Source organism: Diadema antillarum, unplaced genomic scaffold (genome assembly GCF_040938485.1).
Source record: "Diadema antillarum isolate AM-2024a unplaced genomic scaffold, OU_Dant_1.0 seq00001451_RagTag, whole genome shotgun sequence".
NCBI lineage: Eukaryota > Metazoa > Echinodermata > Echinoidea > Diadematoida > Diadematidae > Diadema > Diadema antillarum.
The window spans coordinates 1-18,402 of record NW_027272197.1 but is presented as its reverse complement, the minus strand read 5'-3'; the positions used below and the strand labels follow the sequence as shown (position 1 = coordinate 18,402).

General features: G+C 37.0%; 1 protein-coding gene across 1 annotated transcript; it reads right to left on the bottom strand.

Moving 5' to 3' along the window:
* Positions 1-669: 669 nt before the first annotated feature.
* LOC139709572 (long-chain-fatty-acid--CoA ligase 1-like) lies at positions 670-17,253 on the bottom strand (the record flags this gene model as incomplete). Its single annotated transcript, XM_071621528.1, is given in 18 exon segments — positions 670-865; positions 2,860-2,931; positions 3,644-3,745; positions 4,277-4,366; positions 5,979-6,032; positions 7,173-7,289; positions 7,904-7,992; positions 8,798-8,870; positions 9,428-9,523; positions 10,263-10,317; positions 11,286-11,371; positions 12,998-13,132; positions 13,642-13,719; positions 14,410-14,483; positions 15,414-15,465; positions 16,212-16,244; positions 17,074-17,109; positions 17,111-17,253. Coding segments are annotated over 18 exon segments (1,523 nt in total), but the record flags the coding sequence as incomplete, so codon positions are not given.
* Between the last annotated feature and the right edge of the window lie 1,149 nt (positions 17,254-18,402).

Genomic DNA, 18,402 nt, shown 5'->3' with positions numbered 1-18,402 from the left:
TGGCAGCATTTGGTTATTGCTGGCAGGAATGTATTGTGAAGGCAAGCATTGACATATAATGACTGCACTTCATCTGTACATTTCCATCATGGTGCACCACCAATGCACTTACCCAGCTCACAAACCACCTTGCACAGCTTATATATTTTTTATTATGTCTATATTGACATTATTGCATCAATTGGTAAAGCTCAAACAGTGTACATAATAAAACATTTTTTAAAGGGAGAAAATTACCCAAAAGCCGTTTACTGTCCTTTACCATGATCACTTACAGAGTCATAATTATGAATTTGGTTCTAATGAAGTTACCCTGATGTCAGTTACAATCTCTCTCTCCCTCTGTTTACTTCCCTATTAAAGCTAACAACCAATATGTGCTTGCCGTACGATATCAACACATAAACAAACAAAAAACAACAACAAATAAACAAAACATTTTCTGTACTTCACTACATTATGAACACAAAATTTGTCTCGTTTTGGTTGATAGAAATAATGATATGAAAAATTTTCTTACATCTTATTACATTTTACAAATGATATAAATGATATGCACATCAATACCAGTAAAAATAGAAAAATTGCAACCATGATGGAAGTCTAGTGAAAGGTTTTATGTTTCATGTCTTGACATAACATGACATCACTCCGTCATCCTGTGTTAGACTTGGGACAATTTGAGAGGAAAAAAATTGCGCCTGGTGTGTCCTGAAAAGGCTGTCTTTTAGCTCTCGTCTGGGTACAATGCCTTCAGCTCTTCAGCAAAGTACTTCCTCAGGGCAGCCCGCTTGAGTTTCTGCGTCGGGGTCATCAAACCGTTGTCGATCTCGAACGGCTCGTGGTGTAGGTGCAGGTGTCTCACCTTGATGAGGGAGATCAGGGAGGAATATTTCAGCACACTTGACAATAGTCAACCTCAAAAACACAAAATCATAACCAAAAATGGCAAAATGAAGGCTGAAAACAGGAAAATCATGAAATTATGGTTAGGAAATGCAAGGCAATGTCTTTTTAATTTTGTTGAGTATTTCTACAATTTTTCCTTTTTTTTTTAATACTGTGACTAACATACACAAGAGAGAAATAAACTGAGGCTAGACTTGCACACTCTCTGCAAAAAAGAATGTAATTCTTTGACCTGGGGGGCATTTCAGGAAGCATTTTGTCCGACAAAGTTGTTGGACAAATTTGCTCTCAGGTAATCAGATGCAAGGATTTCAGTAGCTTGTAACAGTTTGTAAGAAAAGTATCCGACCAAAACGCTTCATGAAATGCCCCCTGTAGTTTAGTTCATGGCTGGTGGAACAGGGGGGCTCCCCCCCCCCCACTTTTTTTGCACCATACAAAGGAATACATAAGGTGTCACCACTTTGGGCCCCCCACTTTTTTTACCCCGGAGGTGCATAAGTGGCACTAGAAAGATATAAGGGGCCTAGATAGAGATAGTGAAGTGTGAGCGTGGTAAGGTTATGGTTTTTCGCTGAAGTTGCTTGTTAGCTGAAGAAACCCGGAAGTGGAATGAGAAAGATGGGGTGAAGACCTTTTTTTTTGCTTGTCAGCTGAAGAAACCCGGAAGTGACACCAGAAATTGCGCTGAAGGCCCTTTTTTTTTGCTTGTTAGCTCATGAAACCCGGAAGTGGCCCCCCCCCCCCCCCAACTTTTGAAAACGCTCTGTCGGCCCTGTAGTTCTGCATGAATTTGCCAATATACCAGAAGGAGAGTAAACTTTAAAATGAGAATCAAAATACCCAAAAGCATTCAGGGTACTGTACTTCATTATTCCCAGCAATAAGGACGTTCCTGTCTGCAAGTGAGAAAAATACACAAACAGTTCTTTGTCTGGATGTAACAACATTGGTATTCATTCATATAACCGCACCAGCGACCCCCAACCCGTACCGAGTCAGGGTCGCATGGCAGCCCTATGGCTATCGAAGAACCACCTGATATGGCTTTATAGCATTTTGGTGACCAGAGACCAAAATACAGGGTTTCACACTGAAATTCGTAGCCATACTGTTAGACAAGATACTAACAATCACAGTCGCAGAAATCGATTTACAATATGATCTGTTTTAAGAGCCCAGTGAAAGATTTTATCCGAGGTTTTAGTCCCTCCGCACTTCGTATCGTAGTACAACTTACACAGCGCATGCGCTAACAGCCTTGCTGTCGATTGGGTATGGATAAAACGTAGCACATATTATAATATACAATGTATGCGTGTGGGAACGGCTAGCTGAGAACTGAAATGAATATTCATTCGTGCATGCGCACATCACTTTATTTACGTGATATATTCATAATGGCGATTCGCATCTGGCGGAGATGGTCTCAAAGATGATGACGATTAATCTTGTTTACGGAGGTAATGGTGAGGGATACATAGTTGCCTATAATATTCAACAATATGGTAATACAACATGTGACTTTTTGTTGCGAATCCAAGTGTTGTTTGAACGATGAGTTGTTTACTGAATTGCAAGCATCGCAGTGCACTTGATTACTTCACTAAATTGCATACACGTCGTCGGGGCGCTGTTACTGGTTACAGCGCCCCGCGCCAGGGTTATCATTCATACAGACTCTTCCACAGCATACCAAAGATCCAATCCCCTTACTTTCACCAAGGCTCTGTAGTCAGGAATGTCTATTTTGATTACGACATCTTGTTCTTTAGGGGTCATCCAAAATCGGTGACCACCATACACTAACTTTGACATTCACAATTTCCTCAAAAAATTAAGAAAAGAAATAAAAAAGTGATTGATCAACTGTGGCAGCCATCTTGATTTCTGATGTATTTAAACATGTACTACAGTCTAAAACTGTTTGATAATAGTCATAAGACTTACTTGCTCAAAGGTTTTCAGGCCCGCCTCCTTGCCTACGCGGGTCATATCTGCCAGGACGCCATCTATTACTTTCTGTAGAATACAAAGTAATGGAGACACATTGTCATTTGAGACTCTGGATGCTGTGTAAAATCAGATACCTGTTCCCCTCTATTTCCCAGCAGGATATCTCAAATTGGTCTTTTTTTGTTTGAAAAGTAATCACTTTGGATTTTTTATAATATGTATAAGTGGAACAAAAAAAAACACCCACATTTATATGCAAATACCTGTAATTATTTCACAGTGCCAAACTCTTGAGATGGACATTAATTATATATAGTGAAGACATTTAACTTATAGCCCCATATGCTTTTACCTATCATAATTAATTATTATCATTCTTTTTTTTTTAATCTAGGGGTACATAGATCAAAGCTGTTCTGTCATTGCTCAATTTCATCAAATGCACTCACACTAGAAACATAAAATCTATTTCATTTGCATGAATGAGTAATATAACCTAATTACAAGCAAGTGTTTCCTCTTACTTCTTTGAGATCATTTATGAGATTAGATTGTTACCTTTATCTCTGTTATGCACCAATTTTTGGTTTATGAAAAAGAACAGGATTTGTGTTCAGCTTCATCATCTACAACCCGCAATGATAAAGCTGTGGTGAATCATTGCCAAAATTTACCACCAACTGCACATGAAGAAGCATGTGCTTGCATTAAAGCTCTGTCACAACACAATGGAACTTTTAAAGTAGAAATACGACACACAAACAAGGGGATGTTTGACCTTGTTTCTGCAGAGTTCCTGCAAGCTCCCACTGATTCCCTGCTTGGAAGCCCATCGTGGTAGGGTCTCGGCGCTGGCCACGGCTATTGACACAGCATATGACTAAAATTAGAAGAAAAAAACAACATTTTATTATAACTGCATCTATTAGTACTTTGTTTCCTTTGTCTCTATCTCTTTCTCTTTTCTTTAATTCACATTGCACTTTTCCCACAGCACACTCTCACGCATTGATCGACAAATATGAAGATATGTATGCACAAAAATGTATTAGTTAACTTTCATTTGAACTACTTGCTTCCCTATTGCACCCTGATCAATATACCAAGACGTATTCAGAGGCATACCACTCATGTGGAATCTTGAAAATATCCTGACACATGCCATAACATTGCTGTGAGATCATTAAATACGATTTTCTTTACAAGATTGGGTGATTGGGATTCTCCACACACGCATTTTGTTTAGCTGTTGAGTTGTAAGCATTTTGTGTCAACAGCGCAGGCAAAGCATATGACTGAAAAGAGTATGACCATACCTTTGTCAGCTTTTTATCACGCCTTGAGGCTAGGCCACAAGGTCTTTACTTACAAGCTGTACCTTTGTAAATGTGTGATCTATTCCATGTCATACCTTGAGACTGTCACCATAGACCCAGACTTGATCAATGAGTGGGCATCCCCCGTACACCGTCTCAATCTTCTCTGGAGCCAGATATTCTCCCTGCATTCACAAATGAATACAAATATAATATTCTGGAGGTTTATAGCATTGAAAAATACATCCCTACAGAAGGAAACTGTGCAAACTCATTCACCAGACACTCATTGATCATGGGACACTTGTCAACATTCAGACTCTTTAACCACAGTCAATAATCATCACCATCTGCATCTTTGGGTTAATGCATCCTCATTATTATACTGATATTTATTACAAGGAGATTTTCCTCACATCTACAAGGAAAGGAGAAGTAATGCCAAATTGATGGTACTGCCAGAAAATTTTGTGTAATTTTACAGTGTTTGATTCATTTTATTCAAGGTTGAGTGCACCAAAACATCATACCCATCAATTCTCTAAATTATTGCCCTGTTTAATAGTTTAAGGCTTCAAAATTTCAATACTTCCATATAATAAACCTGATGACAGAGAAGTTATTAAAGCTTCTAGTTTTTAGTTTTTAGTTTGTAATAAGAATGTGTCATTTTAAGATTTTAAAAGGTTTCAAAGCCATTTGCCAGATATTGTTCTGGTATATATGACGATATCATCAAAATACTGGTGTGCATTGAATACAACCTGTCACAATAGTTGCAATAGCTTACAATACTGAATCACTAAGATTCAAGGGTGCACTTGTTTTTACTTTCTTTCTTTCTTTCTTTCTTTCTTTTTTTTTTTGGGGGGGGGGGGAGGGGGCGTCAACAGAAGACTTGTACATATCTTACATACTGGTAGTTATTTTCTCTTCTGTATTTGTAGCGAAAGTATCGCACATCAAAGATATGGTACTCTGGGCTATCTTAAAAAGACACACACCCACAAAAGGTCTCTGTATAACAGTAGTGTCATAAAGGGCCTTGATATTCAAATGACTGGAATTTCTACAGATTCTCTGATTTGTGCAACAAAAAAAAAAATCTTACACTGATAAATCATCATTTCCCCACAAAGTCATGTGCATGATCCCCATATCTTTATCAAATAAGCCAGTTCACAGTTAGCTCATGGGCACATTGGTACAAATGACCTTTCTTTTTTCTCAATTGGTTAGGCACTCACTGGATTTTAAAGCAGCATGATGCATAAGCATGCCCACAATTTATGGAATTCATTTTGAAACAAACAATGAACTTACGCAGAGCAGGTGACAAGAATGGTCTGTCCATTGACACTTCAGCAGGCAGTCATTTTATTGTTTTGTGTTGAATGCATAAACAAACTTTTTCTACCAACATTGCTTAACACCAGGCTTGCTGTCAGGTGGATGTGCTAATAAGCACCATTTATAAGGGTTGCATGAATACTCATTACATCAGGGATGCTTATCTCAGTGAACTAAAAGAAACACAACATGCTTGATTGTACAAATGACCTTTTTCATCAGCTAAAGCGCAAAGTGGAACTGTAAACTGGCTTATAGATTTGTTGTTGAGAGCACCTGCTTGGATCAACATTAACCTCATAAACAGTACACTCTACTTTACATATCTCTTCCATACAGTACAGAATATTGAGTCAATGTCACACATAGGGAGTGCCATTTGAGTACTGACAACATGAACGCCAGAATGTATCACTGTCCACTACAGCTGCTGGTGTCTTTACTGACCTGTGCAAGTTTGAAGATATTTTTCCTCCTGTCAGTGATCTTCAGAGTCCCGTTCTGTGAGATTTAAGTCAGAAGATCAGGTTAAAAAGACAAATAAACAAACAAACAAGGACACCAAATTAAATTCAATTCATCTACCAGCTTCAGGGGACTGGTAGCCTTGCAGAGAATACAGTTGCCTCCCTTGGCATGGCGGATCATAAGATTATTGCACACAACAACAATTTCTTCGTGTTTATAAATGATAAAAAAAGAGCCTACAATAACAATATGTTGCACAGGTTAATCCAAAGAATAGTGGCTTCAAACAGATATAACGTTGCTGGGGTGACAAGACCTTGTATCTGCAATTTTGGTGAAAATGACTTTTTTGGATTAATGGTCAAATAATGGGTTAAGTGATGTCCTGTCCAAATCCCAATTGTCTTACTCCAAAAATAAGCCACCAAAGCATGTCAAAGGAAAGGCTATCCCATTCGGTATAGTGCTTTGGCCGCCATGTTTTGTGGCTCTCCTGAACATTTGACATTTTGTAGATACAAGGTCTTGTCGCCCCAGCGACGATAATCTTTTAAATGTCATGAACTGTAGGAAAAACAAACAAACATACAGGTACACTTTTGTAGAAATCAATGCAATAAAATAACTTGACAGAAGCCAGAGTTGCTTGCGTTGAAGCTGAACTGCATTTACACCAATGGCATCAAGGAACAAGCTCTACCATATAAAAATGAATGTATGCGAAGTACTTGGGTATCTTGGTTGTGACAAGTCAACACATAACTGTACACACAAAGTAGCTTTTTTTAAATCAAATCAAACTTGAATTCGTCACACATGCCTGTATTCTCAATTCAATCCAGGGTTACCATTGGACACCAACATTGAAATCAGCTAGATTTCACAATCTCTCAGACTTTGCAAGATGGGACCATTCTTCAGTATTCCTTCCCTGCTACCATAGTATCGGATGTTCTGCTTTTCTTATTCCTGAAATGTCACATCATATGGAGGATTAACCCGTTGAGGACAGTTTGATTTTGCTACAACATGCATTTCCCATAGCTGCTTGCCCGAGTATACTCAGGACTCGTCCTCAACGGGTTAAGAAATTCTGATGGCATCTAAATTTTCTACAATCAACCCAACGATTCCTAAGAGAGGAGGCGATCAAAGAAGAGCACATTTTCTCACCGGAAGCCACTGTCCGATGTCTCCAGAGTGTAGCCAGCCATCTTCGTCTAAGGCCTCCTTGGTTTTCTCAGGATTGTTGAGGTACCCTCGGAAGATGTTGGGTCCTCGGAAGCAGACCTTCATATTGGGACAGAGCATACATTATGTACATGTGTCAGTGTCCATATTATAAGGTGCGTGTTCTGGAGGAATTCCATACCTTGTAATGTCCTAAATATTGAGTACATTTTGTCCAGCCAATGAACAGTAAAAAATCTGATACATTGCCACCATTTCAGGTATATTTCAACTTTTAATCTTCTTTTCAACCGTTCTTGTTTTTTCCATGGGCTTTAAAGACACATTTCACTTGCAGACACTTGCAGTCCTGTGCCTACAGGCTTTACCAACAGGTATGATGATAGCACAATCCACAAAAGTAAATTCCATCTTTTTTTCTGATTATAATTCAAATCTCTCAGTTAAAATTAATTTCTGTTCATCATAACTAAATAAACAACAAAAACATCTGCACAGAAGTTAATACATCTCAAATATATACACAGGTATATATCAGGGTATTCATACACAAGAAAAGGGGATTCGAAATGAAGAGGGGGGGGGGACAGAACATTTGTCTCCTACATAGAATACAAGAGAGACAGCAAGAGGATGGTAAGACTACATAGTGAACAGAAGTCTATGAAAACATACCGACACGATCAGGAGAGAGGGAAATTGTCTACACTGACCTCGCCTTGGTCGTCCTTGGCATAGTACTCCATTTCTGGCACGTCAATAAGTTTGATCTCACAGCAAGGTAGAGGGGGTCCTACCTGGCCTGGATTAAAAAGAAAGAAGAAGAAAAGAATAAGTAAAATAAAATTTATATCATGCAATGGTATAATGGCTATATACCAGGTAAACCATAGTACACAGTGTGTAGCTTGATTGGCATTTTCATAGACACTGCTGCATTGTTTACCAGTATTAGATTATATTGAATTCATCTCAAGAGGATTGAGTTAAAGGTTGTTACATTCAATCCCTTATGACTGCTGTTGCAATGAGATATTTGCAAAATGCAATTAATTTTTGTTCTGTGTGTTTTTTGTTTGTTTGTTTTAGTTTGTTAGTTTGTTAGTTTGTTTGCTTTTTTTTTGTTTTTTGTAACAGGTATTTTGAATGCTTGGAACTATTATGATAAACCAGTCTGACTTTTTGAGAAGAGTAACACTCTATATCAAAATGAAATGGACCCCTGTTTCTCTTTTTTTAAGGGCAAATCTTCATTCCTTGAGAATTATGTGATACAATTTATTCAACCAGCTCCATGTACGATGTATACAATCTTTCTGCAAAATAAGATGAGCTCTTAAATTCAGAGTTGCCAATATAAGGAAGACAAGGCGATAATTTGTGCAGCAAAATTAAACATGATGGCTTAACTAAGACATGATTTGCAAATGAGGAATGTTGCCTTTAAGTGGGTATTAATACAATATTCATGCAAGCACATTTATGACATTAGATACACTTTAGAACATACTCCATATAATCATATCTGCATAATTTTGGGGGCTACATATGTTGTACAGAATCCCGGCACTTCAATACTACTGTTGTTAGAACTGAACTAAGGCTACCTGTAGCATGATCTCCTGGAAGTGTGAGTGTGCTGATCACAGCTGACTCAGTCTGACCATATCCCTCAAGAACCTTGCAATCAAAATAAACAAATAGGCAAAACTAACAATAGTCATCTACATTCCATGCATGTGTAGTCAATTTTCTCTGGTCAATTAAAAAAAAAAATTACTACACTAAACCTTTCAAATCATTAATTTTCTTCATAGATATCACACACATGCAACTGAAATTTGATTGAATCACAAAGTTGATGAAGTTGATTATTAACTATACATTTTGTAAATCTTACTACTTTGCTATCAAATATCACAAACACAGAAAAAAAATGCAAAACAGCACTATCACCATTATCTGTTGTTGGTTAAAATATTGAAGATGAGATATTCGAAATAGTTTCATTATCCAACGACCATCATCACTAACATCATTCTAATTGCACAAGTTTACCAGCCAAACTCACTTATATCCATACTGTCTGCATAGTAATCACTGAAGATATCTTCTAAATAAGTATTTCTGTTAAACTCAAGCTTCTTTATTGTTGCCACCATCACCACAAACCCCAGGAGCAAAAGTGACAGCATCAACAGAAAGTGCTTCACAGTCTCGAGTTTAAGCCAACTTACGGGGCATCCCAGCACACATCGCAGGAATGAGATGACCTCCGGAGAAAGGGGAGCGGCCCCAGAGAACACAACTTGGAGTTTGCCCCCCATGATCCCCTGTATGGGTATGACATGTTCAGATCAGATATTTAAGGCAATGGCAATTATTTCTTTCACATTGATTATCCTGAATAGCATAGATGGTTAACACGTTGAACACTAGTCCTGAGTATCTATTGGCTGGGGTAAAGGGAAAATGCATGTTATAGAAAATTCAGTCCATCTTCAAAGGGTTAAAAACACTCATGATGTTTATTTCTACCAGTAGACACTTGCATTGGCAAACAGGACATCTTAGATGATAATGTCAAGAGATGTATCTCCTCTTGTTATGCTTTATTAACTCTTTGTATTTTAGCATCTTTTACAAACTGTTTTCTACTTGATGTTACTTCAAGACCACAGTAGGTTACCTGTTCCTATGATGAATACATGAAACACATTAACCTTTTCCCATGCAGGCTTTGAAATCTAAACAGATTTTGCATGGGACCCACATGCTCCGATTGGCAATTGGCCAAAGTGAAAATTTAACATCACACTCCCCTTCACCTTCACCGCACATTTTTCATTATCTTTCTTCCACTCGGTATTATCTTCAACTACAATGTATCTCATGCTTATCTTACCAAAAGTTACTCCACACCCTAGGCAGGTCTGAATTTTCAGAGCTGCTTTACGTGTTGCTTCTGACTGCACATGTGTTCATGAGCAATGAATATTGAAAAAAAAAAAAATATATATATATATATACTATAACAAAAGAAACATAACAATATCACCAAACATAACAAACCTGAATTCTCTTGAATGCCAGTCGATCCCACATGGTGTCATTCCTCACAATGCCCCTGTTGGAAAGGCAGATGGGAGATTCACAACATGATATCATACAAGGTTCACAACAACAGACACACTTTTTCATATGGCATATGATCTACACATTTACAGAAAGGTAGCTGCAAAATCCTTCAATACAAAATATTACTCCTTTGTGCTGAATTCTATGTTCAAGCACACTTATAGCAATCAAAGAGTGTGATTACAAGTCTATTCCATGTTAACTCATCTACTGATCGTTTTTCTTTTGTTTTCCATTTGAAAAGCGGTGATTCACACTTCAATTTTAAACTGATCAGTGAAGAATATGACACCACAAAGTTACTGACGAAGCACGACAGCACTGTAAAAGCATTATAAATTTGTGCAAGGTCCGATCTAGTGTATATAGTAAACATTATGAACACTACTACAATGTCAGCTTGTCATTTAAAATGGTCTCCATTTGCCTGTCAACATACACACTCTGAGTGTCTTGCTTTCAAGATTGTGATTGGTTACACGACATTCCTCTGTAGGTGTGCAATGGGCATTACGTTACATCTAAAATCTTCTCCTACGGAACTCATCCCCACTTCTATGAACAAGATAAAGTAAGGTTAACTTTTCCCTGTTACACATCCTAAAAGTCTGAGGGAGAAATAGATTCTTTCAAGAAGAAACAAATGCATTCCTGCTCATTCCTATGTAGAGTAAATGAAAGTTTTCTATGCAAATCATGTCACATTCACACAACCATAGCAACAAATGGTAATGCCTATGCTATACATGATATTATATGAATTACCAACACCTGAAGATTTTAGAAAAAAGTTCTTATGGCTCTACCATTTGTGATAAAATTTTCACTGATCTATTATTTAATTTTGCTGCTTATAGTATATTCAAACTAACATATTCTAGTGCGGGGTAACATCTCCTATAGAAGCAAAGAAACTCAACTCTTTTTCTTTAAAAAAAAAAAGTATCAGGGACTGACCTCTGGAGATCTGCCATTTTGCTCTTCATGGCCATACCAAAGATGGTGCGTTTAAACCAGTTGCTGGCATTAACTCCTTGCGTTATCTGTAAAGCAACAGATGCCAAGGTCACTACAAAACATGAATAAATTTCTTCTACCCTCCTACGTAGATAATCTTTTGATTTATCATTTTACAAATCATTTCATTCATATTAATCAACAAACATTCTTATGTACCTTCATATTGCCAGGTTCAGAGTGTTGTGAATATTTTGAAGGAAAAACCGAGCAGTCATGAACTGACAATTTTGTCTTCATGAATCAATCACCAGTTCAGCAATAATTGTTTGAAATCCACTGGTATACAAATACTGCCCCGGGAAGAACATGCCAAAGACTCTTACAAATGCAAACATAAAATGTATGATATGACAAATGAAATGTAAGACTTGTAGTAAGACATAAAATGTTTCATTAAGTTTTGTCTTTATGATAAAATGTGCACACACTAGAATGCTACTCAAGACCACTTGATCAATACTGCAAAAGTGAAAATTTTCGCTGTGTTGAAATTTTTGCGCATTTCGCGCAACGAGAAGCTAGCGCAAAAATATCCACTTTTACAGTGCAACATATCATTGAACATAATTTTCTGCATGAGTTCAGACGAACAGCAGATATCAATTTTAGTTTTGACTGCAAGTATGGTATTAAAAGGTAATTAGCTATCGAAAGTTGAATACTGATAGACAGACATGGACATCTTTTAATAAACAGCACAGAGACAAGTTATTGGAGGAAAGGTTTACTTGAATGATGCTACATAAAGAAGAGGATAACTAGATTCATGAGCATCCTCATTGACAATAAAACTACAGGAGAAAGTACACCTTTAAATCTGACAAAACAAATCAAAACTTCTAGATACTAATAAGACTTAAAGGACAAGTTCACCTTCATTAACATAAGGATTGAGAGAATGTAGCAATATTAGTCGAACACATCATTGAAAGTTTGAGGAAAATCGGACAATCCGTTTAAAAGTTATGAATTTTTGAAGTTTTTGTGCAGTCACCGCTGGATGAGAAGACTATTGAAGTGTATGATGTCACATGCGTACAACAATATAAGGAAAATATAAAGAGAATTTCACAAAATTTCATCTTTTGAAAAAAGTACACATTCCCTTGACTCGAGGCAAGTCAAGTGCTCTTTTATTATGCGAAAAAAGTGAAAGTATGTTCACTATTTTCTTTACATTTTCTTTATACTGTTGTACTCATATGACATCACGAGCCTTAGTAGTCTCCTCATCCAGCAGTTCCAACACAAAAGTTTTAAAAATTCATAATTTTTGCATCGATTGTCCAATTTTCCTCAAACTTTCACTGATGTGTTCTACTAATATTGCTGCATTCTCTCAATCCTTATGCTAATGAAGGTGAACTTGTCCTTTAAACTTCTTAAGACAGTCAGCAAGTTTAGGAGCCTACTGCATGCACTGAGAACAGTGACTTTCAGAGAGCACCACTTTTGGAAGATCTTTTCTTAAAAATGCCAGTGAGGATTAAACTGAAGGCTAAGGATGAGTGTACTTGGTTGCCTTGGTAGTGATACAATAGTATATATCCATCAAGAGGATGTATACATGTAGTATATATTGTATATAATATATATGAGGTATATATCACATATAATAATATACATCAAGAGGATGACTTCACACATACCCTGTCATGCACTCTATTGAGGAGCCGCGGGACAGAGCAGAACCCGCTGGGACAGGCCATCTTGATGTCGTCTATGATGGCTTTTACGTCGCCACGGTAATAGGCAGTCTTGCCCCCATGCATCATCATCATGAGCTGAGGGTTTCAACAGGACAGTCAAAGATATAACTACATATATAAGAGTATAGACACATATTAATAGAAGTACAGTGTATATGCCAAGATATATATATAAATGCTCCCACTTGTGTATATTTCAATCCTCACACATATATATGTACATATGTAGTACTTCATAGCACGTTTTCATGAAAAGGCTGATGTGAAGTACCACATTATCCTGAAATATTTGCATCCAATCAGCTATTATTCTTCCAGTAAGAATTACTACAAAATGCCTTCTTTCATAAAAATGGCATTTCTTTGGCAATTTCCTTTACAAACCATTCATATTGCTACACAGATGATACAACAAAACAAAGTATTTCACAAAGAGATATAGTCATTTTTTTGCAATAGCATTCACACAGACACAGCAAAGCACAAAGTACACAGAAAGAAAAGGAATATATGAAAGATGTAGATAGATTATACTGTCAAACAAAGTGCAAAGTATTCATTCCTCGCAGATGACAGAAACTTACCACATTTAGTCTTTCGTACATGTGAGCAAGGGGGAGGTATGACAAGTGAACCTGACCAGGTTCAAACACCAGTGCAGGCTGCAGAAAAATAACATATAACATGAATGTAGGAAGATAAGGGTTCATACTTATATTTTCATTTTTATTTTCATTTTTTGAGGGGGAGGGGTTGATAAAAGAAGAACCAAGGAAATAAGAAAATATTCTGGTGTTACTTCATTGACTCGCTGGTATAAATTTTCTCAATCATTTCGATAAAAAATTGAATTATAAAGATTAATATGGAAACTGGCTGTAGTTTTTTTTTCTCTGAGTAGCCTGTTTCTGATTTTTCATCTATCAGACTATTTACTAGATTATGTCTAATTGCATATAATCATATAAACTGAAATGACGCAACACAGCTATGTTTACGTGAGACCAGCATCATTTATATTGAAATAAAAAAGAAAAAAAAGAAGCTATTTTTGGTCTGAATATTCTTGAGCATTCATCCTGGTATATGATGATGAAAGACAGGCAGAGGTCCATTGTGTTTTGACCACTGAATTCCCATGAGTGACAATTTTCTTTTTATTGACAAATATGGACACAATATCTAAATATCTTTCATCTTCCAGGAATTTGCACTGTAACAATAGGAATGAACATAATCATTAAAATCATGCTAACTGCACAACAGCATCACAGGCAGCATTCATTAGTATTTTGGCTGCAAAAAGATGAGGTAGGTGTATGAAAACAAGTAAAGTCATAGAGTTAACTCACATAGCAGGCCTTTTCAAGTCCCGCTCCAGCAGCAATGATGTTTCCATGCGTCAGCATTGCCCCCTTCGGATTACCTGTATTTTTAAATTCATTTTTAAAGGCACAGAAATGTCCTAAATAAATGATCTCATACAAGGGATGCAAACCTGCTACGGAGAAAATAGAAAAAAATCTCTCCTCCAAATAGTTTCTATGCTTACCTTTGTTTATCACAAGTCATTTATCAAAAATCCTGTTTGAGAAAGGCAATATTATAATTGTTGGACACCAGATAGAATTTTGAATAATAATGAAAGGGCAGACCTTAAATATCACTTTAGTTCAGTGGCCTCCCAGGTACCATTTTGTTTTACCCCATCTCATTTCAAAGAGCACATATGAACTTGTAGTACCCTGTGTAATAAAATTCTCTTGTTAAGTAACCTTTGAGGGGCACTAACCCCGATTATTTTCATCATATCAACACACTCAAGTTCTTTAACAGAATACACAGAAATCAGATGATTTCCTTCCTTCTGCATATTCTTATTGAGAGTGGTATGTTATCATATTTACTATAGTGAAACTCGCTAATAATAATACAATTCAATGAAACATATAAAGAGAGAAATATGGACAGAAAATAATTATACACAAGAAAACTTGTCTCAGCTTTGTATGAAGATTGTGCAGATTGTTCTCCATTTTGATAATATTAATTCATCAAATAACACAGCACACTTGCAATCCTGCAACATATATAATGGATGAGAAGTGATACACTGTAGTTGAATACTCCTCCCAGTCATAAATACTTTTTTTTTTTTCTGTAATTGACCCACCATAGGTAGGGCCAGAGTGATCAGTATGGGAACTGAATCTATCAGCTTCTGCCTAGTGGGTAGAGAGTGACACAATGAATAAAGAAGAAATTCTCCATGGCTTTACTTCTTTCCTTTATTTCTTGTCGCATCAATAATTGTGTCTAGTGAAGCAAATACTTGGCTTAAAAGAATACTCCTTACCTGTTGTTCCACTCGTGTAGCACACAGTGTACAGATCATCAGGAGATGGTGGCTAGACAGCAAAGCAACATGAAATATTGGCATCATCTTAAATGTAACGTTTCCAAGACAAGTATCTTCTCTTTTCCAGAGAAAAGGATGCAACAGTCCACCTTTGCATTTCATTTTATTGCCTATCTCTCGTGCGAGGCAATGCTTTTGCCAGATGCAATTTTCTACAGTTATCAGTCAATCATGGGAAAATAAGACAACACTGCAAAATAAACATCGCCTACTGTTTATATTTCAGGACTTGTTCTTGTAAGTTTAGTTTTCAGAATGCATTTATTATGTTTACAAATTTACAAGCTCCTATATAGTCAACAACTTCGTGAGAACATTTCAAACTTTATATACACACACACAGGGCAGCGCTCCAGAAGAATTTAAAGACTTTCATCAAAGCAGGAATAGAATAGGTTGAGATATCTCTCAATGTTGCGTATCATTTTACACACATGAGACAGAGAAGGGTAAAGATTGGTAAAGGAGATGCAGTTTTGAAGAATCTGAAATATATAATAATAAATGATAACAACAATTATAATAAACCAGAGTACAATACACAAAGTTGTACAGCACTGTATAGAAGAAACCAGATTTTTTTTAAACTGTAAAAACACAAACAGAATATACCTAATATTCATATGAATATCTATATTGTTCAAGACTAAAGTCAGTTGTAGTTGCAGTCACTTGCTATCAATAAAAAACAAAAACAAAAACAAGAATACAAAACAAAACACGATGAATACCTACCGACGGTTCTTGCATATGTTTTTTTCCTAGTTCCTGGAAATGGAAGCAAACAGTATATACAACTGTTATGAAAAATGTAGTGCCTTTGTTTATATCAGCCTTTTCTCTTGTCATTTCATTCTGACTGTCTTCCACTATGTTCACTTATCTTGGTTTGGCAATATGAGGGTATGCTTGAGATTTTTGTGAACATCAACCAGCCCAACCAAGTTGGCTATTCTGAGGCTGCAAGCTTTATGCCTAATTAGTGACAAAAATCTGTTTTTGAGAAAGCATCATTGAAAGAAGATTTTCATTTGCTGTTTCCACATGCTAAAGAATTGGTAAAGTCATCTGGATTTGTCAAAAAATGGTTAAATATTTCAAACAGAAGGACATATTGTGGTAAATGTCAAATACCTAATGAGGTAATGCCTGTCTGTAGTCACTGTGGTTATCATCATTACTAGCCACTAAAATATGACCAGAAGCCATTTAATTTGTCTTCCCTGGCCAGTATTCACTTTAGTACACGTGGAACCTTATTGCTTGATATTGAATGCTGATTTGTTCTTTCCATCAGCATATCTACACGCGTAATTATTCATTCATCATAATTATACACTTCTTTATCATAATAAATAACATGTGAACATCACATACACAAAAATGATAATTATATTTCCTTCTCACATATTTCTAATAGGAAGAAAGTCAGTGTTATGCCATATATCAATAAAATCAACTACCAATGCTGTCTAGTCAATTGCCTCATATTCTGGGCCTTGCCTATTTGTGTCCCTTGAGTGATTATGGCTGGTTAAAGTTTAACTGTACGTGATGCGAACATGGAGACTGTATCTCAAAGAAAAACCTCACGTACTCTGAGTTCCTGGATGGTGTACAGCTGGACGTTGGACCTCCCTGGCGAGTTGCTTCACCTCTTCGGTGACCTCGTTGGGAAGCATGACGATGATGACCTTGAGGGAGGGGCTCTCTGAGGCCTTCTCCAGGATGGCTTTGATTCTCTTTGCCGTGTCACATGCCACCATGGTGATTTTTCCTGGGAAGAGGGAAGGAGGGAAGAAAGAGATAGAGAGGGTTTAATAGATGATAATAGACTCGACACGAAATGAGACATACAGAGAGAAAAGGATGTCATCGTAATGTCATTGGACATTTCCTGGTTGTGTATTCAAAGATACCATACATGTACATTTGATTGTACACTATGTGATTGAAGGACACGATACAATGTGACACTTAATATTAAAGCGATGCCACAGAACTCGTAACCAGTTCCAGAGTCAGTAACATTTATTCTAGCGTATTTGCACCACACAAATATCACATTCATAGTCTTGCAGTCTAAATGGGCATGACAAGGAATGGAAGTCAAAAGATGTGACCCTTGAGAAAGAGGACAGTATCATTGGATTGATACATATCCATCCACACATACAGACATACCACCGTGTGCCCAGAAGAAGGACACATACGCACGTGATTCAAGGAACGGTGTGCCTGGGAGAACAATGCGAACGCACACAAGGCCCACAAGTATAACAAATGCCTCACGTGTGTTCTCTTCGTTCTTCCGGGCACATCTTCCTTGAATCGTGTGCGTTCACGTCGTTCTTCTGGGCACATGACCAGTGGCGTATCTAGGGAAACGGCGCCCAGGGCAAGTGCGAAAATTGCGTCCCTAATTTCTGAAAAAGACTAGTGTTCAACCCCAACCCGATCCCGGTAGGGACTTTAAGCAAAGTCCACATGATATGCTTTTCAAGCCCTTAAAAGGGGTCTTTTGAAAGTGATTTAAATGTAATGAATTGTGATAAATTTTGGCTAGCGAGCGCAGCGAGCGAGCCGAAAATTTTTGTATTTCAGCTGACAAAACATTGAATTCTTGTCATTTTTTGCTTATCAAATCTTACAATTCTAATCAAGATAGTGACGGCCTTATAGATAACGATTTATCTATACCAAGAAACTGAGTACTTTAAAAAAATATTCTAAATCAGGGGGGCATTTCATGAAGCATTTTGTTCGACAACTTGACGGACAAAATTTGCTCTCAGCCAATCAGAAGCAAGGATTTCAGTAGCTTTTAACAGTTTGTCAGACGAGATATCTGACAAATTGCTTCATGAAATGTCCCCCATGTACGCGCGAGTGAGCCGAAATTTGTATATTTCCACGTCATCATGAC